This window comes from Cyprinodon tularosa, unplaced genomic scaffold, assembly GCF_016077235.1.
Source record: "Cyprinodon tularosa strain WSP-4 unplaced genomic scaffold, ASM1607723v1 ctg407, whole genome shotgun sequence".
Lineage (NCBI taxonomy): Eukaryota > Metazoa > Chordata > Actinopteri > Cyprinodontiformes > Cyprinodontidae > Cyprinodon > Cyprinodon tularosa.
In genome coordinates this window covers 529,016-553,781 of record NW_024039127.1, presented here as the reverse complement: position 1 = coordinate 553,781, position 24,766 = coordinate 529,016, and the positions used below count along the sequence as shown (strand labels likewise).

Here is a 24,766-nt window from a genome sequence, read left to right as displayed (position 1 = left end):
AATATCATCTTCATCATCAATATCATCTTCATCATCCATCATCTTCATCATCCATCATCTTCATCATCCATCATCTTCATCATCCATCATCTTCATCCATCATCTTCATCATCCATCTTCATCATCATCTTGATCGTCCATCATCTTCATCGTCCATCTTCATCATCACCATCATCATCTTCATCGTCCATCATCTTCATCGTCCATCATCTTCATCATCATTATCATCTTCATCGTCCATCATCTTCATCATCCATCTTCATCATCCATCAATATCATCTTCATCGTCCATCATCTTCATCGTCCATCATCTTCATCATCAATATCATCTTCATCGTCCATCATCTTCATCGTCCATCATCTTCATCATCCATCTTCATCATCACCCATTATTATCATCTTCATCGTCCATCATCTTCATAATCATCATCTTCAACATCATCCTCTTCATCGTCCATCATCTTCATCGTCCATCATCTTCATCATCCATCTTCATCATCCATCAATATCATCTTCATCGTCCATCTTCTTCATCATCATTATCATCTTCATCGTCCATCATCTTCATCATCCATCTTCATCATCCATCAATATCATCTTCATGATGATATTCATCACTTCATGCCTGGTTGAAGTTTTTTTTTCTTTCCTTGGGGGGGCGGTTCTGGTTGGGTGGCCGGCGCGGGATGGGTGGGCCCCGGTCCCGGGGGGGGCTCTTGCTGGGGGCGGTCCGGTCCGTGTGCGGGGTGGGGGGCCGGGCTTGAAGCAGGAAAGAGATGGGTTGGTGTGGCGGTGTCGCCGCTCCCCTCCCCTCACATCCGGATTTTAGGTTCACTTATGGGGTCATCCGATAGTCCCGGGACCGACCACCGGTGTCGCCGGGTTTTTGGTCCTGGTATTATTGGATGTGAGTGTTATGTGTGAATGTGTGTCCGCGTTGTGATTTTCTTTATTTATTATTATTTTATTCAATTTTTATTTTTTTTATTTTTTTTATTTATTTATTTATTTATTATTATTGTTTTTTTTTTTGTTTTTTTTTTTCCTTGTGGTACGAGTGGGGGCACTAGGGAGGGAAGGCATGAATGAGATGGTGTGTGTTTTTTTTTTTTTTTTTTTTTTTCCCAGGTTGGGGTCTCAACCGCACCCTCTCCAAATACATCTCAAGTCTCCGCTAAGTGCGGAGCCCATTCCCCCCGTCCTGCTCTCCCTCCGCTGGCTGGCGTCGGGGCTCACCGGTGCACTGGTGGAGCTGGGGGTGGATGACCGGGGGACTGCTGGCTCATTCCTGGCGGCCTCTCCGCTGGCCCCGGCCGGCCGGGGCTTTGCTGGGGCTCCCGTCTGGGGATCGGGTGCCCTTGGGGCCTCGGATCCCTGGGGCCTGGGACTGGATCTGCTTCGGGGTGGGGCTGGGTGTTGTTCGGGGATCTTCGGGGTCGGTGCCTTCGCTACGATGCCGGTTCCTGGGCGGTGTTTCTTTCCTGTGCCGGTTCTGTGGTACCGGTTCGGGGGGGGGGGAGCTGCACGGCATGGTGGGGTGCGGGTCTTGGGTCCTGTTTTGGGCTCCGGTTTTTCCGCTCGCACTTCTCCTCTTGCCTATTTATTTTAATTGTAATTATTAATTTATCAATTAATTTATGTATTTACCTATGTTTTTTTTTTTTTCTCTTCCTCGGTGGGGGGGAGCGGTTGCGGGTCGGTGTCTGGTGTCCGCTGTTTTTTTTTTTTTTTTTTTTTTTTTTTTAATTAAATTTTTTTTTTTTTGGGGGGGGGTTTGGCATGTCTGTTTTCTCGGGGGGCGGGCGGGCCTGCTGGGTGGGGGTCCTGCTGGCGGCGCGCCGCTGGTATGTGGGGGTCCGGCCGGCTCCGGCGGGGGGTGGTGTTGGGGGGCCGGTCTGGGTGGGCTGGCTGCGCTGGCTAGGTATTCAGGTGGGTTTTCCCTCCTGGAGGCATGGCGGGGCTGCTCTGTTCCCGCTGATCGCGGCGGGTGGGGCTGCGGGGCGGGTGGGGGCCTGGAGTGGCTATGGCCGGCGCGTGGTGGGGGGCCGGGGCGGCGGAGCTGCTCTGGCCGTGTGTCAGGGCCTGGTGCGGGCGGCGGGGGGGGGGGCGGCGGACGTGGCTGAGCTGCTTTGGCTTCGTCCGGTGGGGGGGTGGCGCGGTTCGCTCCGCTCTGGCTTTGTGCTGCCCCTTGGGCTGCTGGGGGGGGTGGTTGCGCCGGCTGCGGTCTGCTCTTCTTGTGGTTTGCGGTTTGTGGGGGGTGGTTTGCGCCGGCCGGTTCGCGGCGGATGCGCATGGGCCCCGGCCGGGGGCCCTACTTCGGGGTGGCCGGCTGCCGGCGGGGCCCGCGGACTCGTCCCCGCGGCTCCCCAGGGCGCCGGCATGGCGGTGGCTGGGGGGCTTCTTCGTGGCTGTCTCTCCTCCTGCCTTGGTGGGGGTCTGATTTCCGGGGCTGGCCCCGCCTTGGTGCCTTCGCTTCTGGGGTCCCCTTGGGCGCCTGGGGCTTTGGGTCTCCCGGCGCTGGACTCAGTGCTCTGGGGGGTGTGCCTCTCCGGCTCTCCACAACCACTATTGAGCATTTTTTTCTATGGTTAAAACTTTACATGCACAAGTTCACCCTCACAAACAACTACAGGTGCTAGGCTTCAGGTACTTAGAGATTCACTTCCAAACAGAAACCCCACATTCATATCTTCAGGTAACACAGAGTACATGTCAGACTTAATAATATTACTTTAGCGATAGTTTCAAGGTGTTTGCTTTATTGTATATCTCGTACCATGTCTTTTGGTTGTGCTGTTCTTTTTTTTTTTTTTTTTTTTCCATCTCATTACAGGTGATGAAGCAGACTGAAAATGTTTTGTCATTGTCTCCTTCCTATCTCCTCTTTCTTTCATCTTTTGTCCTGTTTTCTTTTCTTCTTCTTTTTACTTCTTCTTCTTCTGTTTTTCTGCTCTACTTACATTGCAGTGTCCATATGAACTGTAAAACTCCCTGCATAATTATAATAAAGCAATTTATATGCATGAAACAAGTGGAGCGGTATGGCAATTGCGATACCGCTACACTTGTGAAAGTAAAATCTGTTGGGCTCCTTTTGGCATCAAGACAATTATTCTTATTGCCACCTTGCCAGACAGGACACTGTAAAAAAAAAGAAAAGAAAAAAAATGTCATCTTCATCATCATCATCTTCCATTATCATCATCATCTTCATCATCATTATCATCATCATCCTCCAGCTCTTCTTTCCGTTTTCAGTCCAGATTCATAGAATAAACTTCTATCCCTGAAACTGAGTGTAAATATTAATGCTGTGTTTCTGTGGGAGTCTAATGGTTGGTGTCCTCCAGGTGTGGATAACGGTCAGGACATCCCCAGAGACCTGCTGGTGGCCATCTACGGACGGATCCAGAAGTGGGAGCTGAGGACCAATGATGACCACGTGTCTCAGGTCCAGGCAGTGGAGAGGATGGTTGTCGGCAAGAAACCAGTAAGACCCTGAACCGGTTTAACTGTTTACATCATGAAACCAAAATGTGCTGTTTTGTGATGAAGAAGGATCTGGTTCCTCCTGGAGCAGCTCAAACTGTCTGTGCTGCAGGTTCTGTCGCTGCCGCACCGCAGGCTGGTGTGCTGCTGTCAGCTGTTCGAGGTTCCAGATCCAAACCGAGCTCAGAGGAGCGGCGTCCACCAGAGAGAAGTCTTCCTGTTCAATGACCTGCTCATGGTAGGAACAATCAGATCTCTGATATCAGATGGAGCTTGGCCATTTAAGGCTTTATATGTGAGAAGGAGGATTTTAAATTCTATTCTGGATTTAACAGGAAGCCAATGAAGAGAAGCCAGGATAGGCGAGATATGATCTCTCTTTTTCATTTTCATCAGAACTCTGGCTGCAGCATTTTGGATCAGCTGAAGGCTTTTAACTACAGTTTGTGGACTTCCTGATAGTAAAGAATTACAATAGTCCAGCCTTGAAGTAACAAATGCATGGACTAGTTTCTCAGCATCACCCCTGGACAGGAGATTGCTCATTTTTGCAATGTTCCTCAGATGAAAGAAGGAAATTCTAGAAACCTCTTTGATCTGGGATTTAAATGACAGGTCCTGATCAAAAATAACACCAAGATTTTTTACTTTATTATCTGAAATCAGTTTAATCCCATCCAGATGAAGTGACTGACTAATCAGCTTCTTTTTCAGAGACTCTGGTCCAAAGACTATAACTTCTGTTTTGTCTGCATTCAGAAGCAGAAAGTTTAGAGTCATCCAGGTTTTTATGTCTTCAAGACATGCCTGTAATCTATGTAATGGGTTAGCTTCATCTGGATTATAGACAGATATAGCTGGGTATCATCAGCATAACAGTGGAAATTAATCCCATGCTGTCTAATAATTCTACCAATTGGGAGCATGTATAAAGTAAAGAGAATTGGTCCTAGCACTGATCCCTGTGGTACTCCACAGGTAACCTTTGAGCGTGTTGAAGATCTATCATTAACATGAACAAACTGAAATCGATCAGATAGATAAGATTTAAACCAGTCTAATGCTGTTCCTTTAATTCCAACAAAATATTCAAGTCTTTCTAAAAGAATATTATGGTCAACTGTATCAAATGCAGCACTAAGATCCAACAGGACGAGCACAGATACAAGTCCATTATCTGAGGCCATGAGAATATCATTAGTGACTTTCACCAGAGCTGTTTCAGTGCTATGATGAGCTCTAAAGCCAGACTGAAACTCTTCAAAAAGTTCATTATGGTGTAAGTGATCGCACACTTGATTGGCAACTACTTTCTCAAGAATTTTGGATCAGAAAGGAAGATTGGATATAGGTCTATAATTGACCAAGTCATCTGGGTCAAGAGACGGTTTCTTAAGCAGAGGTTTAATTACTGCAACCTTAAAAGCTTTAGGTACATATCCCTGTAACAGAGATAGATTAATCACATCTAAAATGGAGGAGGAGATCAAAGGGAATACCTCCTTAAATAACCTGGTTGGAACTGGATCTAACATACAAGTTGAAGGCTTAGATGAAGACAATAGTTTTGCTAATTCAGAAAGTTCAACTGGATCAAAGCAGTCTAAACCCGGTTCAGATTCCATGACTACCTCAGATGCGGCCCCCCCCCTCAAGAGACAAACCAATCGCGGATAGAGGAGTGCTAATGATCTTATTTATAATAAAATCAATCTTATTTATAAGATTCCTCCTCCTCTTCCTCCTCAGGTAACGAAGATCTTCCAGAAGAAGAAGACGTCGGTGACGTACAGTTTCAGGCAGTCGTTTCCTCTGCTCGACATGCAGGTCCACACCTTCCAGAACACCTGTAGGTACCACTGGTTCACCTGAAGGTTCTGTGGTTCTGATCCGTTTGGTTCTGATGAGTCTGGTTCTGTTCAATCCGGTTCTGATCTATCTGGTTCTGATCCGTTTGATTTTGATCCATCTGGTCACCATAACAACCAGCAGTGTTCCTGCTGACCAACTGGATTCTGATGAAGGCAGTTCTGCAGCAGAACTCTGCGTCTTTAAGCCGTCTCTCCTGGAGGGTTTCCATTGGCTCCTCCCTTGGCTGCTTCCCTTTAATTCCTTTTTTTTTTTCACATCAATCTTTGTACTAAAATATTCTTTCTGTCATGATTTGTGGACAAGATCTAAAGAGAAGCGCCATCTGCTGGTCAGACCCTGTAATTTAGTGAAAGGGTGCATGAGGGGGTCACCGCAGTGGCAGGAAGTTGGAGGGGATTTTGCTGCCATTTGGCTGTTTTTTTTTACTGGGAAGGACCATTTTTAATGGCTGCTACTGTAATCTATTTCCAGTTGAACTGGATAAGGTTAGAAAATGCAAGAAAATATGAAAATAAGAAAATGAACTCAGTTCTTTTCTAAAGACGTCTCTAATGGGTGTTTGCCAGTGTTATAGTCTATATTCTTTATTCTTTTAGTATTGTTTGTGCTGTTCTAACATAGATCATCATAATGAGGCTGTGATTCAAGATGAACGTAGCTTTGCTTACAGTGAATGGCTGAATTCCTCCATAATGACCACAATACACAACAACTTCAGGTTTTTCCTACTGAAACAGTAGAAACTAAAAAAAACTTTCTAATGTCTATTTGTTTTATTTTCTCTGAAGTGTTTTTATTGTTTAAACAGCAGATTTCTCACCATGACGCAGCGTTTAACTTTAGGTGACGTTCCAGCGGGAGTCACTTTGAAACATACGTCTGTAAGAGACGGATGATGTTGGAATCAGTGAAAGAAAATCACCCAGAAATTCGGATAAAATACGGTTTTCTATTTAGGTGGAGAAAAGGCAGATTGAAGTGAGCTGAACGTTGCCACATGATGTAACACATTGTGGTTGCCATGACAACAATAATTCAATTCTATTCAGTTTATTTCTATAGCTCCAATTCACATCATGTCATCTCAGGTCACTTTCCAGTTCACCAGATCATCCAGTCAGATTGATTCAAAGGTTTCTATCTAAGGAAAACCAGCTGATTGCATCGACTCATTGACTCTTCAGCAATCCCTCACACTAAGCATGCTTGTAGCGACAGTGGAGAGGAAAAACTCCCTTTGAACAGGAAGAAACCTCCAGCAGAACCAGGCTCAGTGTGAGCGGCCATCTGCTGTGGCCCACTGGCGTTCAAGGAGACAGAAGCAGACATAGAAAAATCAGCTGTAAAAGGCGTAAGTTGGGAGTCGGCACGCGGACGCTGCGTTATGTTATTATTGTTGTCAGGGCAACCACAATGTTTCACATTGTGTGGCAACGTTCAGCCAATCATGTAGCGTAACGTCACTGGCATGAAGCAGGACCCGAGCAGATCTGGGAGCTGCAGCAGATCAGGAATGTGATCCTGAGAACAAACCTGAACCCGTCAGACTTCCTGCAGAACCCTGCCTTCTCATCTCCGTTCCATCATCTGAAAGCAGCCGCTGCTCCTTCAGGTTCTGCTCAGTCCGATGCAGAAACTCTGTGATGTTGAACAGAAGCTTCTTTATAATCAAAGTAAAGCTGAGAAAATCCAGGAAGGATTCAGATTCGGAAGTTCTGCTCAGGTTCCTGGTGTTTCCCTCCAATCGTTCAGAGCTTCACTCATCGCTCAGATCAGCCGCTGCCTGTTGTCACGGCGCTGGGCCGAGGAATCCATGACATCATCTCCGTCATATCAGGATGCTGTAGTCGGGGACGGTTGTGGTTCAGCAGCAGGACCCAATGGGACCTGGCAGCGTGGCGATGGCTGTGACTGGGGGGAGGTCGAGTCATCCTTCATGGCTCTGCTTCCATTATCGACAGGCTGACGATGAGCGGAGATGATCTTCATAAGTAGAAGCTCTATCTGGTTTAGCTGCAGCGCCTTGGATTTGGCAACATGTTTGGCTAGAAGGGAAACCTTCTGGTCCTGTCCAGAATCATGCATCTAATGGATTCCTGATGAGAGAAACCTGAGATCTGCTCAGTTAGTGGGAATTCCCTGTTTTATTTCTGTTCAGTTGGTAGGCAGATAAAAGGAGCTGCCAGCTCTGTGATTGGCACGCTGCCATCAGAGAAGTGACTTTATGAGAGAAGTTTAATGAACGACCGTCCAACCGTCCAATCATATCAGTCCTCCCTCCTCCTGCTGCATGGATCCACCAATCAGAGCACAGCCTGTGAGGGTTTTTATTGAGAGCTTTGATATGAAATCAGTGGCCTGATGAAAAGGCATCCTGGGGGGGGGGGATCTATTCCACAGTACAAATGGCTCAGCACCAACATGCAATTTCTATCTGGAAGGGGTGTCAGTCATGATCATCCATCTCATGCTACAGATAGAGAAATGTTAATAGAATAGACATCCATTATCTGTTCTAGGTTGTGTCCCTCTCTTCTTGTCCCTTTTCTTCTTGTTTTCCTCTCTATGTTTTGTACTCAGCTGACTTTTCATGCTGTCTCTAAAGGAATGAAAGATTTTTTCCAAGCACTAAGCTCACTTAGCTGATTGCTCCTTCCTGTGTTTCCAAAAAGGCCAAAGTAAATAACCCAGTCCTTCTTTTCACTGTAGACAAGCCATGATCTGCTTCTCTGTTCTCCATTTTTCATTTGGATGAAATAATAGCTGCATGAATCATGACAGCAGACAAGATAGAGGAGAGCAGGAGGCGGGGTTACCAATCTACTCGCTCTGGAGAGCAGAGTTCGCTGCTTTTAGATGTTGTCTCCAAAGTCTCCAGTAGCAGAAAAAAGTCTCTAGATTTGGCGCTAGGAGCTTTTTAGAAATCAAAGTGCTAGAGGGGTCTGAAAAGTGGCTAAATATAGCGACTAAAGCGCTAAGTTGGCAACACTGCTCTTTGCATGGTTTGTTTTCAAATGGTTTGCTGCTGTCTGTTTGGACCTTTCTGAACATGTGCAGCAAATGGACTGATCCAATATGGTGGACACTGAAGGGGGGGGGGGGGGGGGGGGTGCTGAGACTTAACATTATAATCATTCTGATGACATTTTAGCCAAAGGATTTTTATCAAAAACATAATTAATGTAAACAAATAATGAATATTTGTATTAACTGTACATGGAAACAGAGTTTTATGGGGCCCCCAGGAACTTGGGGCCCTAGGTAACTGCCTAGTATTGCCTAATGGTAAATCCCCCCAGACTGTGAGTTCCACACAAATCAACCATTTCTATCTTCTCTCAGCTTGGGAGAAACTTTAGAAGCTCTTTGAAAAGTTGTTGAGGATTTCCGATGTTTCGTAACATGTTGCCCGTTCTTCCTGCTTAGACTACCCTCATGGTATCCGGCTGACGTCAGCAAATCCAGGAGGAGAGAGGAAGGTGTTGATCATCTTCACAGCGCCAAGTCAGCAGGACCGAGCCCGATTCACGTCCGACCTGCGAGAGAGCATCACAGAGGTGCAGGAGATGGAGAAGTACCGGGTGGAGTGTAAGCATTTCTGTCACAGCACAGCTAGAAGGGTCTGCTGCAGGTGCTAGGTCTCTAAAACATGCAGGGGAAAATATGTGGCATTTTGACAATAATAATTTCAAAATATTATCATTAACATCAAGTGGTGAAGAAGCTTTTAGCACCTTTAAAGTTAGTTTGACCAAAATACAGCAAATGATATAGATGTGCTGGGCTTTAAGCTGACCTAGCATGCTAAAACTAAAATGAACACGCTAGCAATGCCCGCTAATGCAACAACAATAATGGGGGCATAACTGTTACCCTCAAGTGTGAAATAAGGAAAACTCATCTCCTTCTGCTAAGAAAAGTTATTTGTGGTAGCTAAAATTATTAACGATATGTAGATTTTCACTTAGCTTAAAACCTGAAATGCTTTTTGGTAATCATCATAAATATCTGCAGATAGGCAGTGTTAATTAGTGGTAACTAGATAATATAACAGTTATAGGTGGAAATTAGTAGTCTGAATGTGTGACTGGAGTCAGTCTTAAATCCTGGTTAGCATTTAGCGGGATTTGATTCCAAAGAGGGCGCTTAAGTGTGCTTTTTGCTACCGAGAGGGCTCTTTAGCACATGCTCCTGACCGCCGAGAGGGCTCTTTAGCAAATACTCCTGACCGCCGAGAGGGCGCTTTAGCACATGCTCTTGACCACCGAGAGGGCGCTTTAGCACATGCTCCTGACCACTGAGAGGGCGCTTTAGTACATGCTCCTGACCACCGAGAGGGCTCTTTAGCAAATGCTCCTGACCGCCGAGAGGGCGCTTTAGTACATGCTCTTGACCACCGAGAGGGCGCTTTAGTACATGCTCCTGACCGCCGAGAGGGCTCTTTAGCAAATGCTCCTGACCGCCGAGAGGGCGCTTTAGTACATGCTCTTGACCACTGAGAGGGCGCTTTAGTACATGCTCCTGACCACCGAGAGGGCTCTTTAGCAAATGCTCCTGACCGCCGAGAGGGCGCTTTAGTACATGCTCCTGACCACCGAGAGGGCTCTTTAGCAAATGCTCCTGACCGCCGAGAGGGCGCTTTAGTACATGCTCTTGACCACCGAGAGGGCGCTTTAGCACATGCTCCTGACCACCGAGAGGGCGCTTTAGCAAATGCTCCTGACCACCGAGAGGGCGCTTAAGCACATGCTCCTGACCGCAGAGAGGGCGCTTTAGCAAATGCTCCTGACCACCGAGAGGGCGCTTTAGCAAATGCTCCTGACCACCGAGAGGGCGCTTTAGCACATGCTCCTGACCGCTGATAGGGCGCTTTAGCACATGCTCCTGACCGCTGATAGGGCGCTTTAGCAAATGCTCCTGACCACAGAGAGGGCGCTTTAGTAAATGCTCCTGACCGCCGAGAGGACGCTTTAGCAAATGCTCCTGACCGCCGAGAGGGCGCTTTAGTACATGCTCTTGACCACCGAGAGGGCGCTTTAGCACATGCTCCTGACCACCGAGAGGGCGCTTTAGCACATGCTCCTGACCACTGAGAGGGCGCTTTAGTACATGCTCCTGACCACCGAGAGGGCTCTTTAGCAAATGCTCCTGACCGCCGAGAGGGCGCTTTAGTACATGCTCTTGACCACCGAGAGGGCGCTTTAGTACATGCTCCTGACCGCCGAGAGGGCTCTTTAGCAAATGCTCCTGACCGCCGAGAGGGCGCTTTAGTACATGCTCTTGACCACTGAGAGGGCGCTTTAGTACATGCTCCTGACCACCGAGAGGGCTCTTTAGCAAATGCTCCTGACCGCCGAGAGGGCGCTTTAGTACATGCTCCTGACCACCGAGAGGGCTCTTTAGCAAATGCTCCTGACCGCCGAGAGGGCGCTTTAGTACATGCTCTTGACCACCGAGAGGGCGCTTTAGCACATGCTCCTGACCACCGAGAGGGCGCTTTAGCAAATGCTCCTGACCACCGAGAGGGCGCTTAAGCACATGCTCCTGACCGCAGAGAGGGCGCTTTAGCAAATGCTCCTGACCACCGAGAGGGCGCTTTAGCAAATGCTCCTGACCACCGAGAGGGCGCTTTAGCACATGCTCCTGACCGCTGATAGGGCGCTTTAGCACATGCTCCTGACCGCTGATAGGGCGCTTTAGCAAATGCTCCTGACCACAGAGAGGGCGCTTTAGTAAATGCTCCTGACCGCCGAGAGGACGCTTTAGCAAATGCTCCTGACCACAGAGAGGGCGCTTTAGCAAATGCTCCTGACCACCGAGAGGGCGCTTTAGCACATGCTCCTGACCGCCGAGAGGGTGCTTTAGCAAATGCTCCTGACCCCCGAGAGGGCGCTTTAGTACATGCTCTTGAACGCCGAGAGGGCGCTTTAGTACATGCTCTTGAACGCCGAGAGGGCACTTTAGTACATGCTCCTGACCGCTGATAGGGCGCTTTAGCACATGCTCCTGACCGCTGATAGGGCGCTTTAGCAAATGCTCCTGACCACAGAGAGGGCGCTTTAGTAAATGCTCCTGACAGCCGAGAGGACGCTTTAGCAAATGCTCCTGACCACAGAGAGGGCGCTTTAGCAAATGCTCCTGACCACCGAGAGGGCGCTTTAGCACATGCTCCTGACCGCCGAGAGGGTGCTTTAGCAAATGCTCCTGACCCCCGAGAGGGCGCTTTAGTACATGCTCTTGAACGCCGAGAGGGCGCTTTAGTACATGCTCCTGACCACCGAGAGGGCACTTTAGTACATGCTCCTGACCGCCGAGAGGGTGCTTTAGCAAATGCTCCTGACCACCGAGAGGGCGCTTTAGTACATGCTCTTGAACGCCGAGAGGGCGCTTTAGTACATGCTCCTGACCGCCGAGAGGGTGCTTTAGCAAATGCTCCTGACCGCCAAGAGGGCGCTTTAGTACATGCTCCTGACCGCCGAGAGGGCGCTTTAGCACATGCTCCTGACCGCCGAGAGGGCGCTTTAGTACATGCTGACCGCCGAGAGGGCGCTTTAGCACATGCTCTTGACCACCGAGAGGGCGCTTTAGCACATGCTCCTGACCGCCGAGACGGCGCTTTAGCACATGCTCTTGACCACCGAGAGGGCGCTTTAGCACATGCTCCTGACCACTGAGAGGGCGCTTTAGTACATGCTCCTGACCACCGAGAGGGCTCTTTAGCAAATGCTCCTGACCGCCGAGAGGGCGCTTTAGTACATGCTCTTGACCACCGAGAGGGCGCTTTAGTACATGCTCCTGACCGCCGAGAGGGCTCTTTAGCAAATGCTCCTGACCGCCGAGAGGGCGCTTTAGTACATGCTCTTGACCACTGAGAGGGCGCTTTAGTACATGCTCCTGACCACCGAGAGGGCTCTTTAGCAAATGCTCCTGACCGCCGAGAGGGCGCTTTAGTACATGCTCCTGACCACCGAGAGGGCTCTTTAGCAAATGCTCCTGACCGCCGAGAGGGCGCTTTAGTACATGCTCTTGACCACCGAGAGGGCGCTTTAGCACATGCTCCTGACCACCGAGAGGGCGCTTTAGCAAATGCTCCTGACCACCGAGAGGGCGCTTAAGCACATGCTCCTGACCGCAGAGAGGGCGCTTTAGCAAATGCTCCTGACCACCGAGAGGGCGCTTTAGCAAATGCTCCTGACCACCGAGAGGGCGCTTTAGCACATGCTCCTGACCGCTGATAGGGCGCTTTAGCACATGCTCCTGACCGCTGATAGGGCGCTTTAGCAAATGCTCCTGACCACAGAGAGGGCGCTTTAGTAAATGCTCCTGACCGCCGAGAGGACGCTTTAGCAAATGCTCCTGACCGCCGAGAGGGCGCTTTAGTACATGCTCTTGACCACCGAGAGGGCGCTTTAGCACATGCTCCTGACCACCGAGAGGGCGCTTTAGCACATGCTCCTGACCACTGAGAGGGCGCTTTAGTACATGCTCCTGACCACCGAGAGGGCTCTTTAGCAAATGCTCCTGACCGCCGAGAGGGCGCTTTAGTACATGCTCTTGACCACCGAGAGGGCGCTTTAGTACATGCTCCTGACCGCCGAGAGGGCTCTTTAGCAAATGCTCCTGACCGCCGAGAGGGCGCTTTAGTACATGCTCTTGACCACTGAGAGGGCGCTTTAGTACATGCTCCTGACCACCGAGAGGGCTCTTTAGCAAATGCTCCTGACCGCCGAGAGGGCGCTTTAGTACATGCTCCTGACCACCGAGAGGGCTCTTTAGCAAATGCTCCTGACCGCCGAGAGGGCGCTTTAGTACATGCTCTTGACCACCGAGAGGGCGCTTTAGCACATGCTCCTGACCACCGAGAGGGCGCTTTAGCAAATGCTCCTGACCACCGAGAGGGCGCTTAAGCACATGCTCCTGACCGCAGAGAGGGCGCTTTAGCAAATGCTCCTGACCACCGAGAGGGCGCTTTAGCAAATGCTCCTGACCACCGAGAGGGCGCTTTAGCACATGCTCCTGACCGCTGATAGGGCGCTTTAGCACATGCTCCTGACCGCTGATAGGGCGCTTTAGCAAATGCTCCTGACCACAGAGAGGGCGCTTTAGTAAATGCTCCTGACCGCCGAGAGGACGCTTTAGCAAATGCTCCTGACCACAGAGAGGGCGCTTTAGCAAATGCTCCTGACCACCGAGAGGGCGCTTTAGCACATGCTCCTGACCGCCGAGAGGGTGCTTTAGCAAATGCTCCTGACCCCCGAGAGGGCGCTTTAGTACATGCTCTTGAACGCCGAGAGGGCGCTTTAGTACATGCTCTTGAACGCCGAGAGGGCACTTTAGTACATGCTCCTGACCGCTGATAGGGCGCTTTAGCACATGCTCCTGACCGCTGATAGGGCGCTTTAGCAAATGCTCCTGACCACAGAGAGGGCGCTTTAGTAAATGCTCCTGACAGCCGAGAGGACGCTTTAGCAAATGCTCCTGACCACAGAGAGGGCGCTTTAGCAAATGCTCCTGACCACCGAGAGGGCGCTTTAGCACATGCTCCTGACCGCCGAGAGGGTGCTTTAGCAAATGCTCCTGACCCCCGAGAGGGCGCTTTAGTACATGCTCTTGAACGCCGAGAGGGCGCTTTAGTACATGCTCCTGACCACCGAGAGGGCACTTTAGTACATGCTCCTGACCGCCGAGAGGGTGCTTTAGCAAATGCTCCTGACCACCGAGAGGGCGCTTTAGTACATGCTCTTGAACGCCGAGAGGGCGCTTTAGTACATGCTCCTGACCGCCGAGAGGGTGCTTTAGCAAATGCTCCTGACCGCCAAGAGGGCGCTTTAGTACATGCTCCTGACCGCCGAGAGGGCGCTTTAGCACATGCTCCTGACCGCCGAGAGGGCGCTTTAGTACATGCTCCTGACCGCCGAGAGGGCGCTTTAGCACATGCTCTTGACCACCGAGAGGGCGCTTTAGCACATGCTCCTGACCACTGAGAGGGCGCTTTAGTACATGCTCCTGACCACCGAGAGGGCTCTTTAGCAAATGCTCCTGACCGCCGAGAGGGCGCTTTAGTACATGCTCTTGACCACCGAGAGGGCGCTTTAGTACATGCTCCTGACCGCCGAGAGGGCTCTTTAGCAAATGCTCCTGACCGCCGAGAGGGCGCTTTAGTACATGCTCTTGACCACTGAGAGGGCGCTTTAGTACATGCTCCTGACCACCGAGAGGGCTCTTTAGCAAATGCTCCTGACCGCCGAGAGGGCGCTTTAGTACATGCTCCTGACCACCGAGAGGGCTCTTTAGCAAATGCTCCTGACCGCCGAGAGGGCGCTTTAGTACATGCTCTTGACCACCGAGAGGGCGCTTTAGCACATGCTCCTGACCACCGAGAGGGCGCTTTAGCAAATGCTCCTGACCACCGAGAGGGCGCTTAAGCACATGCTCCTGACCGCAGAGAGGGCGCTTTAGCAAATGCTCCTGACCACCGAGAGGGCGCTTTAGCAAATGCTCCTGACCACCGAGAGGGCGCTTTAGCACATGCTCCTGACCGCTGATAGGGCGCTTTAGCACATGCTCCTGACCGCTGATAGGGCGCTTTAGCAAATGCTCCTGACCACAGAGAGGGCGCTTTAGTAAATGCTCCTGACCGCCGAGAGGACGCTTTAGCAAATGCTCCTGACCGCCGAGAGGGCGCTTTAGTACATGCTCTTGACCACCGAGAGGGCGCTTTAGCACATGCTCCTGACCACCGAGAGGGCGCTTTAGCACATGCTCCTGACCACTGAGAGGGCGCTTTAGTACATGCTCCTGACCACCGAGAGGGCTCTTTAGCAAATGCTCCTGACCGCCGAGAGGGCGCTTTAGTACATGCTCTTGACCACCGAGAGGGCGCTTTAGTACATGCTCCTGACCGCCGAGAGGGCTCTTTAGCAAATGCTCCTGACCGCCGAGAGGGCGCTTTAGTACATGCTCTTGACCACTGAGAGGGCGCTTTAGTACATGCTCCTGACCACCGAGAGGGCTCTTTAGCAAATGCTCCTGACCGCCGAGAGGGCGCTTTAGTACATGCTCCTGACCACCGAGAGGGCTCTTTAGCAAATGCTCCTGACCGCCGAGAGGGCGCTTTAGTACATGCTCTTGACCACCGAGAGGGCGCTTTAGCACATGCTCCTGACCACCGAGAGGGCGCTTTAGCAAATGCTCCTGACCACCGAGAGGGCGCTTAAGCACATGCTCCTGACCGCAGAGAGGGCGCTTTAGCAAATGCTCCTGACCACCGAGAGGGCGCTTTAGCAAATGCTCCTGACCACCGAGAGGGCGCTTTAGCACATGCTCCTGACCGCTGATAGGGCGCTTTAGCACATGCTCCTGACCGCTGATAGGGCGCTTTAGCAAATGCTCCTGACCACAGAGAGGGCGCTTTAGTAAATGCTCCTGACCGCCGAGAGGACGCTTTAGCAAATGCTCCTGACCACAGAGAGGGCGCTTTAGCAAATGCTCCTGACCACCGAGAGGGCGCTTTAGCACATGCTCCTGACCGCCGAGAGGGTGCTTTAGCAAATGCTCCTGACCCCCGAGAGGGCGCTTTAGTACATGCTCTTGAACGCCGAGAGGGCGCTTTAGTACATGCTCTTGAACGCCGAGAGGGCACTTTAGTACATGCTCCTGACCGCTGATAGGGCGCTTTAGCACATGCTCCTGACCGCTGATAGGGCGCTTTAGCAAATGCTCCTGACCACAGAGAGGGCGCTTTAGTAAATGCTCCTGACAGCCGAGAGGACGCTTTAGCAAATGCTCCTGACCACAGAGAGGGCGCTTTAGCAAATGCTCCTGACCACCGAGAGGGCGCTTTAGCACATGCTCCTGACCGCCGAGAGGGTGCTTTAGCAAATGCTCCTGACCCCCGAGAGGGCGCTTTAGTACATGCTCTTGAACGCCGAGAGGGCGCTTTAGTACATGCTCCTGACCACCGAGAGGGCACTTTAGTACATGCTCCTGACCGCCGAGAGGGTGCTTTAGCAAATGCTCCTGACCACCGAGAGGGCGCTTTAGTACATGCTCTTGAACGCCGAGAGGGCGCTTTAGTACATGCTCCTGACCGCCGAGAGGGTGCTTTAGCAAATGCTCCTGACCGCCAAGAGGGCGCTTTAGTACATGCTCCTGACCGCCGAGAGGGCGCTTTAGCACATGCTCCTGACCGCCGAGAGGGCGCTTTAGTACATGCTGACCGCCGAGAAGGCGCTTTAGCACATGCTCCTGACCACCGAGAGGGCTCTTTAGTACATGCTCCTGACCGCCGAGAGGGCGCTTTAGTACATGCTCCTGACCGTCGAGAGGGCGCTTTAGTACATGCTCCTGACCGCCGAGACGGCGCTTTAGTACATGCTCCTGACCGTCGAGAGGGCGCTTTAGTACATGCTCCTGACCGTCGAGAGGGCGCTTTAGTACATGCTCCTGACCACCGAGACGGCGCTTTAGCACATGCTCCTGACCGCCGAGAGGGCGCTTTAGCACATGCTCTTTACCACCGAGAGGGCGCTTTAGTACATGCTCCTGACCGCCGAGACGGCGCTTTAGTACATGCTCCTGACCACCGAGAGGGCGCTTTAGCACATGCTCCTGACCGCCGAGAGGGCGCTTTAGCACATGCTCTTTACCACCGAGAGGGCGCTTTAGCACATGCTCCTGACCGCCGAGACGGCGCTTTAGCACATGCTCCTGACCACCGAGACGGCGCTTTAGCAAATGCTCCTGACCGCCGAGAGGGCGCTTTAGCAAATGCTCCTGACCACCGAGAGGGCGCTTTAGTACATGCACCTGACCGCCGAGACGGCGCTTTAGTACATGCTCCTGACCACCGAGAGGGCGCTTTAGTACATGCTCCTGACCGCCGAGACAGCGCTTTAGTACATGCTCCTGACCGCCGAGACGGCGCTTTAGTACATGCTCCTGACCACCGAGAGGGCGCTTTAGTACATGCTCCTGACCGTCGAGAGGGCGCTTTAGTACATGCTCCTGACCGTCGAGAGGGCGCTTTAGTACATGCTCCTGACCGCCGAGACGGCGCTTTAGTACATGCTCCTGACCGCCGAGAAGGTGCTTTAGCACATGCTCTTTACCACCAAGAGGGCGCTTTAGTACATGCTCCTGACCGCCGAGACGGCGCTTTAGTACATGCTCCTGACCACCGATAGGGCGCTTTAGTACATGCTCCTGACCGCCGAGAGGGCGCTTTAGCAAATGCTCCTGACCACCGAGAGGGCGCGTTAGTACATGCTCCTGACCGCCGAGACGGCGCTTTAGTACATGCTCCTGACCACCGAGAGGGCGCTTTAGTACATGCTCCTGACCGCCGAGAGGGCGCTTTAGCAAATGCTCCTGACCGTCGAGAGGGCGCTTTAGTACATGCTCCTGACCGCCGAGACGGCGCTTTAGTACATGCTCCTGACCACCGAGAGGGCGCTTTAGTACATGCTCCTGACCGTCGAGAGGGCGCTTTAGTACATGCTCCTGACCGCCGAGATGGCGCTTTAGTACATGCTCCTGACCACCGAGACGCCGCTTTAGTACATGCTCCTGACCGCCGAGAGGGTGCTTTAGCACATGCTCTTTACCAACGAGAGGGCGCTTGAGGGCAGTTTAGGATACACTTTGGCTTTCAATAAGGCACTTTAGCCTGCGATTGTCTCTGGCTGATTGTCCAAGAGGGATTGAAAGAGGCAGATTGTTTTTATTTTTATTCCTGGCGTATAGAATGGCTGTATGGAAGTTTATTTTGTGATTTCTGCTTTCATTCCTCCAGCTGAACTGGAGAAGCAGAAAGGCATGATGCGTCCTGGAATGCTGGCGGGATCAGGAGGGATGGGGATGTCAGGGAGCGGGACCAACTCTGCAGGAGGAACCATGAAGGGTGAGGTGGTGAACGGCACCCTGGGAAGGCCAAGCCTCGATGACACATATGCCTCAGTGGACGGACTCAAGCGCACGGCGCTCAGCTCCTCCCTCAGAGATCTCTCAGAGACGGGTAAGACCTCCATGTTGAACATCTAGACCTACCCTAGTCGTCGTTCTCCCGTCCTCATTTTTTATAGTTTAAGCTGCTTAACGTCTTTCAAATATTTCCAGCTGTGAAGGTTTTACAAAGTCATTATTGGTCACCATCTTTTTGACCAATGGAAAATCATTAATCTACTTTATAGCCCCTTCGATTGGTTTCCAAGAACAGTTTGGTCTTTGGAAACAAAGAAATAAGAATTATACAGTTCAGGCTTTTTTCTGCTGAAGGACGTTTTGATGTGTTCTGACTCACAGTGAACATACATCTGTTCTGTTATGCAACATATTATGCTCCAAAATGTTAAAGCACCAGTGATGCTCTAGTGCTGTGCTTCCACCTGCTGGACAGCAGCAGGAACTACATCACAGCTTTTTAAGACACATTATTTTGGTTTTTCCTTATTGATCAGTTTTGACCCACCAAGGGGTGGAAAATGGTCCTTGCTAAGACTTTAGACAATAGAAAAACAGAAAAAAGACTCTAATCATCGACATCTGTTTTTTTAATCTCTACATGAAATGAAAGATTGTTTATATTTTTCTAAATATCAAAACGTTTTTGAGTGAAGGAGGAAGCATTTCCTACCTACTAATGTTTATAAAAACTAAACTAATTTATGAATAAAATAGGGAACAAAGTTTTCTTTGTGGTTTGACAATTTATACTTTTATATTTCCCAACTAAGCACCAGCATCACTGATGTTAGAAAGTTGTTATTCTAGTTGAGTCTGGGGGTGGGGGGGGAACCAGCCCGTAGCAAGAGGAGACACATAAATAGGAAACAGCTGCTGTTAACAGATACGACTGTTTGTGGGAAACTAAACGTTCTTATTTCATTGATTCACTAAGGAAGTAGTCACCACCTGACAACGAGTCGGTTAGTTTAAAAGCTGGAGCACCACAGAGATCGGGGTTTTTTAAACTTTGGATTGTTTGCTCTCTCTACCATTTGCTCTACCTTGGTGGAATAAATTGTTATATGTATTTCTATTTTCATGTGATTCTCATATAATCTTAATTTTAATCCACTGGAAGACTTAAAGGGCCGGGGCTGAGTTTAAGTAGATTAAGGGTCTAAAAACTTGGCTAACAAAAACAAGAGGAAGACATAAACAACCCGATATAACTTCAATCAAATCAAACTTCTGTGAAGTCAAACTGTCCACTTAGGAAGCAGCACTGATGGACAATCAGTTTCACATGTTGTTGTACAAATGGAATGGAAAACAGGTGTTAATTATTGGCAATTAGCAAGGCCCACTCAATAAAGAAGTGGTTCTGCAGGTGGGGGCTCAAGTGGCTCAGGTAGTGCAGCTCATCCAGGATGGAGCATCAATGCCAGCTGGGGCAAGAAGGTTTGCTGTGTCTATCAGTGTAGTCGCCAGAGGGTGGAGGCGCTACCAGGAGACAGGCCAGGACACCAGGAGACAGGAGGAGTCTGTAGGAGGTCAACAACCCAGCAGCAGGATGGCTAGCTCTGCCTTAGTGCAAGGAGGAACAGGAGGAGCACTGCCAGAGCCCTACACACTGCCCTCCAGCAGGCCAACATGGGCATCAGTCTGCACAAATGGTTAGAAATCGACTCCATGAGGATGGTATGAGGGCCTGGTGTCCACAGAAGGGGGTTGAGCTCCTGGCCCAACACTATGCAGGTGGCTTGGTAAATGCCAGAGAACACCAAGATCTCCTCTGCACTCTTCACAGATAAAAGCAGTTGCTGCGCAGCCCTCCATGTGCTCCCCACAGGTAGCATAACTGCTACTAGGTACCCAGATGAGATCCTCAGAGCCCTGGTGAGACCATCCTCTGGTGGTCCTGGGTTCCTCCTAATGCGGGACATTGCCAGACCTCATGAGGCTGGAGTGGGTCAGCAGGTCCTGCAGAATGAAGGCATTGAAGCTATGGTCTGCTCGTTGGTTCATAAATTTGATTGCATTGAAGATTTTTGTTTGATTTTGTTGTCGGTGCGTTAAGCTTCATACAGAACAAAGTATTCAATGAGAATATTTCATTCATTCAGATCTAGGAAGTGTGATTTGAATGTTTCCTTTGTTTGTTTTCCAATTACACTGATCAAGGTCTCATCTAAAAACTCAGTTTAGCATCAGTTAGCTCCTCCTAGCTTAAGATAAATGCTAACAAAGGGAAAAAAACTTGATTACTTTTGTAAACACATGCAGCATCTCTTCAGATTAACCATTTCCTGTTGATGAAAGTAACAGCCTCATTCTGATTGGACAACAGGGAAGCGAGGTCGTAGGAACAGTGTGGGCTCATTGGACAGTACCATTGAAGTAAGTCTTCTTGGGGGCGGGGCTACTAACATGCATGTCTGCCGTTCTACCGCCGTCGCATGCCTCACTGCCTGCTGGGTAAAAACTCGTCTGGATGAGTTTAATAAATCTGAGCTGTTTCTGATATTCAGTGTTTCTGTTACAGAAACATCCAGATAATAATTCTCTCCGTTGAAGTAGAGACCTTCATCATACTGCACCTTAAAGGCCAATGATCTGGATTTAAGAAGAAGAAAATAGTGATTTGACTTTTTGAGTCTAGTTTGTGTCTCCTAGAGTTAAAAAAAAGAAACCTTCTTCAGTTTGACAGAAATTAATTTAAACAAAGATGGTTGAAGAAAAAGGCAGAAAGATGGAGTTGCTGCCTTCTAAGCTGCAGTATGTGGAGCTCTGCTGGTCTCTGCATGCTTTATTTTCATTCTTCAGGTATCTGATCTTCAAGGAATCAGGAAACTCTAGTATCTCCACCAGATCGTCTTTTATCCATTGGAATAATAAAAAAAAAACTTCCAACTTTTCTGTTTTATTACAGCAGTCCAAACCTGAAAGTGTTGCAGGATTTTCTGCACAGAATAGTGACAAATAGGAAGTGGAAGGAGGAGCATGTACAGTTTGTAAAGCCACGCTTTCTGCTAAAACTTCAGACTGCTGAGGCTGCTAGCAGCTTAGCCAGAGGCTTAGCTAGCAGAGGTTCCTCATGCCCAGTCAGGTCCGACTGAGAGCCTCTTCAAGTTTTGAAACAGATTCTTAGGATGTTTGCCTGGACTTTGAACACATCACTCCAACAGACAAACATGCAGCTCTGGATGTACGTTTAGGATCGTTGTTCAGCTGGAAGGCGAACCTTCTGGCTTCCTGGTGAAGGTTCTCAGTCATCCAGGTTATAGTCAATCTAAAAAAGTTAAAATCAATCCTCTGGACTTTGTTTCCCAGTTTGAAGACGTTTCTCTTCCATCCAGGAAGCTTTTTCAATCCAAAATGTCAGAAATAGCGTTTAGTTCCAGGTTTTATCCAGCAGCCCAACAAAGCCTGGTTTTAGTTTAGAAAACATGCAAATAGAAACGGATGAACGGGTCCCCCCCTTTGGAATGGGGGTCGTTTGGCTTCTTTGTTAGCCTGCAATGCCCCATACCTGTCTATGTCTCTGAAAGGGGGGTCGTTAGAGGGAATTGTTGGTCTGTATAGGTGAGGTCTTTGTTCCCCTGTAAAGGGGTTGGGGCTGTGATGATAGCGGGAAGGGATGGTGAGTCTTGTACCGAGGAGGTTGCTTTTTTGTGTTGGGCGACCTTATCGGTACATCTAAACCTGATGGACAAAGGACATTCTTTGGAGGACCAGAATGTTCACATTTGGAGAAAGAAGACAGGTGGTTTGAGAGGAAGGAAGCCATCTATGTTAAGAGAGAAAAAGCAACCTTAAACATGGGGGGGGGGACTCAGATTCCAGCTTTCAAAAACCTACAATGCAGCGATAGAGTTGATTCCTTCCTGCTATCATCGCAGCCCCAACCTCCTTTACAGGAGAACAAAGACCTCACCTGTTCATCCAGGCCAACATTCCCTCTAACGACCCCCTTTCAGAGACATAGACAGGTATGGGGCATTGCAGGCTAACAAAGAGGCCTAACGACCCCCATTCCAAAGGGGGGGACCCGTTCATCCGTTTCTATTTGCATGTTTTCTAAACAGAAACAAGGATTTGTTGGGCTATTGTATAAAAATTTGAACTCAGCGCTTTTTACTTTTATGGTTATTAACTCCAATAAAACAATCTGTTTATAAAGAAACATCAGTTTCACGGATTTTATTTGGGGATATCACTGTAAATGGGGCAGAGATCAAAAACACTACCTTCCATTTTATCGTGTTCCTGATCTGTGACATAAAATCGGCCATAATGTGTCATTATGAGAAGAAGTTCAGTGGTTATAAAGATTGTTTCCATAGAAGTCATTTGTTTGTGGTTGAGATCAAACCATCTCAGTGTTTCTCTCATGTTTTCCACTCTTCTTCCTCTCAGGGTTCCATCATTAGCAGTCCACGGCCTCACCAGCAGCGCCCCCTGCAGGGAGCCAATCTGTCCTACAGCCCCATAATGGTTCCTTCGTCTCCAGCAGCCTACCGGCCACACCGCCCTACTCAGAGCCCCGGTACAGGGGTGGGGGGTGGGCCGGGGCTCTGTCACAACCAGAGAGGGGTCGCTACGTCCCCTCTCGTGAGCGGGGTAGGGGCTGGGGGCGGCGGAGGGATAGTGGGGGTTGGCGGACAGATTCCAGGAGCCCGAATGGGGAATTTCTTCGGCAGCCGAAGAGGCAAAGTTCCTGGTCCCCTGACGATGATGTCACCACCTCCTCAGGGTCCACCCAGTCCTCTGATGATATCCTCACCCCCCCACTACCCTGCCCCCGCGCCTCCCATCGCCCTCCCCTCCTCCCCTTCCCCATGCCCCTCCCCATCTCCCAACCTCGGCTCGTCGGAATCGGCCGGAGCTGGAGGGGGAGGAGGTCCGGGAGGGGGACCGTCCAAGCTCCAGGTTCTGCACGCCCAGTATTGCCACGGCAACAGTGGAGGAGGCGTAGTCAGTGGCCACCAGCAGCAGCAGACTCCGCCGCCCCCCTACCATCACCATCACCGCTACCACATGCAGCACCACCCCCTGTCCCACCGCTTCTCCGCCCCCCCGCGGCCCGGGTGCGCTCCTGCTCACACCCAGCCCCATCAGAGGCTGCATCAAGGCTCTGCCCAGCACCCGCGCTACAACATGGCGTCCGGATTCACCACCCCTCCGCCGTTGTCCCCTCACTCCCCCGTTACCCCGACTACGCCACATGGACTCTACCATCCGGGCCGACCAGCCGGAGGCTCCAAGCTGCCTCTGACCATCTCGCACTCCCAGCCCCACCCTCACTCTCACACACACTCTCACAACCATGCCGTTCACACACACTCCCCGCTCAGCCCGTCCCCCTCCGCCACAGGCTCCACCCACTTCGTCTTCTCCACCCCGCCACCTCAGACTCCCTCAGCGCGCCTCCTCACCCAGACGCCCCCACAGCCCTACACGCCCCAGTACCCGCCCCTGTCATCTATACCGCCTCCCCCTCCGCACTCCCCCTTACCTCCCCCGTCGTCCGCCCCGCTCTCCCCACACCCGCCGGGGGTCGGGCAGGGGGCAGGTCCCAAATCAAAGCCCGTCAGCCGCATCAGCACAGTCGTGTGAAGAGACAGAGACCGAGGACAGTGGTGCTCAATCCTGCTGTGAGCCGCCAGGGGGCGATATTGAGACTGAGCGCGAGAGGTAGGAGGGGAGGAAGAGTGGGAGGACAGATGCAGGCGTTTCCAAGCGGCCGCCTGGCGAGAAGGAGAGCTTTAAGAGCGGGGAAGAGGAAGTTACTGAGCCTGTGTTATTTTCACATCGACTTCCCCCGCAGGTAGACAGCTGTTAGCGGGAACCCCCCCCCAGTCCTCGCCCCCACTGATGCTGCCCATGAGGTGAACTGGGAATCAAGCGGACATTTTTGTAGTTCTTCACTGACAGTGTTTGTCTCTTTAGCGAGTACCTGTTAACGTTTCCGTGTGGCTGTGGTGGACAACGGCTGAGGAACCAGTCAGGCAGGTACCGTTACCTGAAAACCAAGCATGAAGGTATGTGGGCGGAGCTTTAGGGACAGTTTGGGTTTTTCTGAGAGTAGAAGTAGTCCAAACATAACAGTAGTTGTTCACCATGCTGTTCAGCACAAAATTAAACTATTTCTTGACATTAATAAGCCATGAGGTAGAAGCAGGTGTGTTTGTCATTACTATGGTGGAGTCTGTGTCTTAGACAGGTGTGCATGACCTGTGCAATAGCTAACGATTACCCGTGTGTTTATGGTTGGTGTCTAATGAGCAGGGATAGACGTGTGGTGATGCAAAGCCCCGATCCAGCGTTTGGTTTCAGCTGGAGGAGAGAAGCTGCCTGGACGCTTTGCTCTGAGGACCATAAACTTCCTAAAAGCTTTAAATAAGCCATTGAAACACAAACTCCAGGTGTCTTCGTTTTTGTTCTGCAAAAACTACTCAAA

The 24,766-nt window shown here is 50.4% G+C and overlaps 1 protein-coding gene across 1 annotated transcript in view; it reads left to right on the top strand.

Annotated features, from left to right (window-relative positions):
- Window positions 1–24,766, top strand: part of LOC119791975 (IQ motif and SEC7 domain-containing protein 1-like) — a 169,442-nt gene extending 144,676 nt beyond the window's left edge. Inside the window, exons 12-18 of the mRNA XM_038298381.1 lie at window positions 3,351–3,490; window positions 3,602–3,727; window positions 5,239–5,338; window positions 8,788–8,949; window positions 18,155–18,376; window positions 20,654–20,703; window positions 22,723–24,766. Of these exons, the coding sequence (XP_038154309.1) occupies window positions 3,351–3,490; window positions 3,602–3,727; window positions 5,239–5,338; window positions 8,788–8,949; window positions 18,155–18,376; window positions 20,654–20,703; window positions 22,723–23,922 (2,000 nt within the window). The 3' untranslated portion in view covers window positions 23,923–24,766. The remainder of the gene's footprint in view (window positions 1–3,350; window positions 3,491–3,601; window positions 3,728–5,238; window positions 5,339–8,787; window positions 8,950–18,154; window positions 18,377–20,653; window positions 20,704–22,722) is intronic.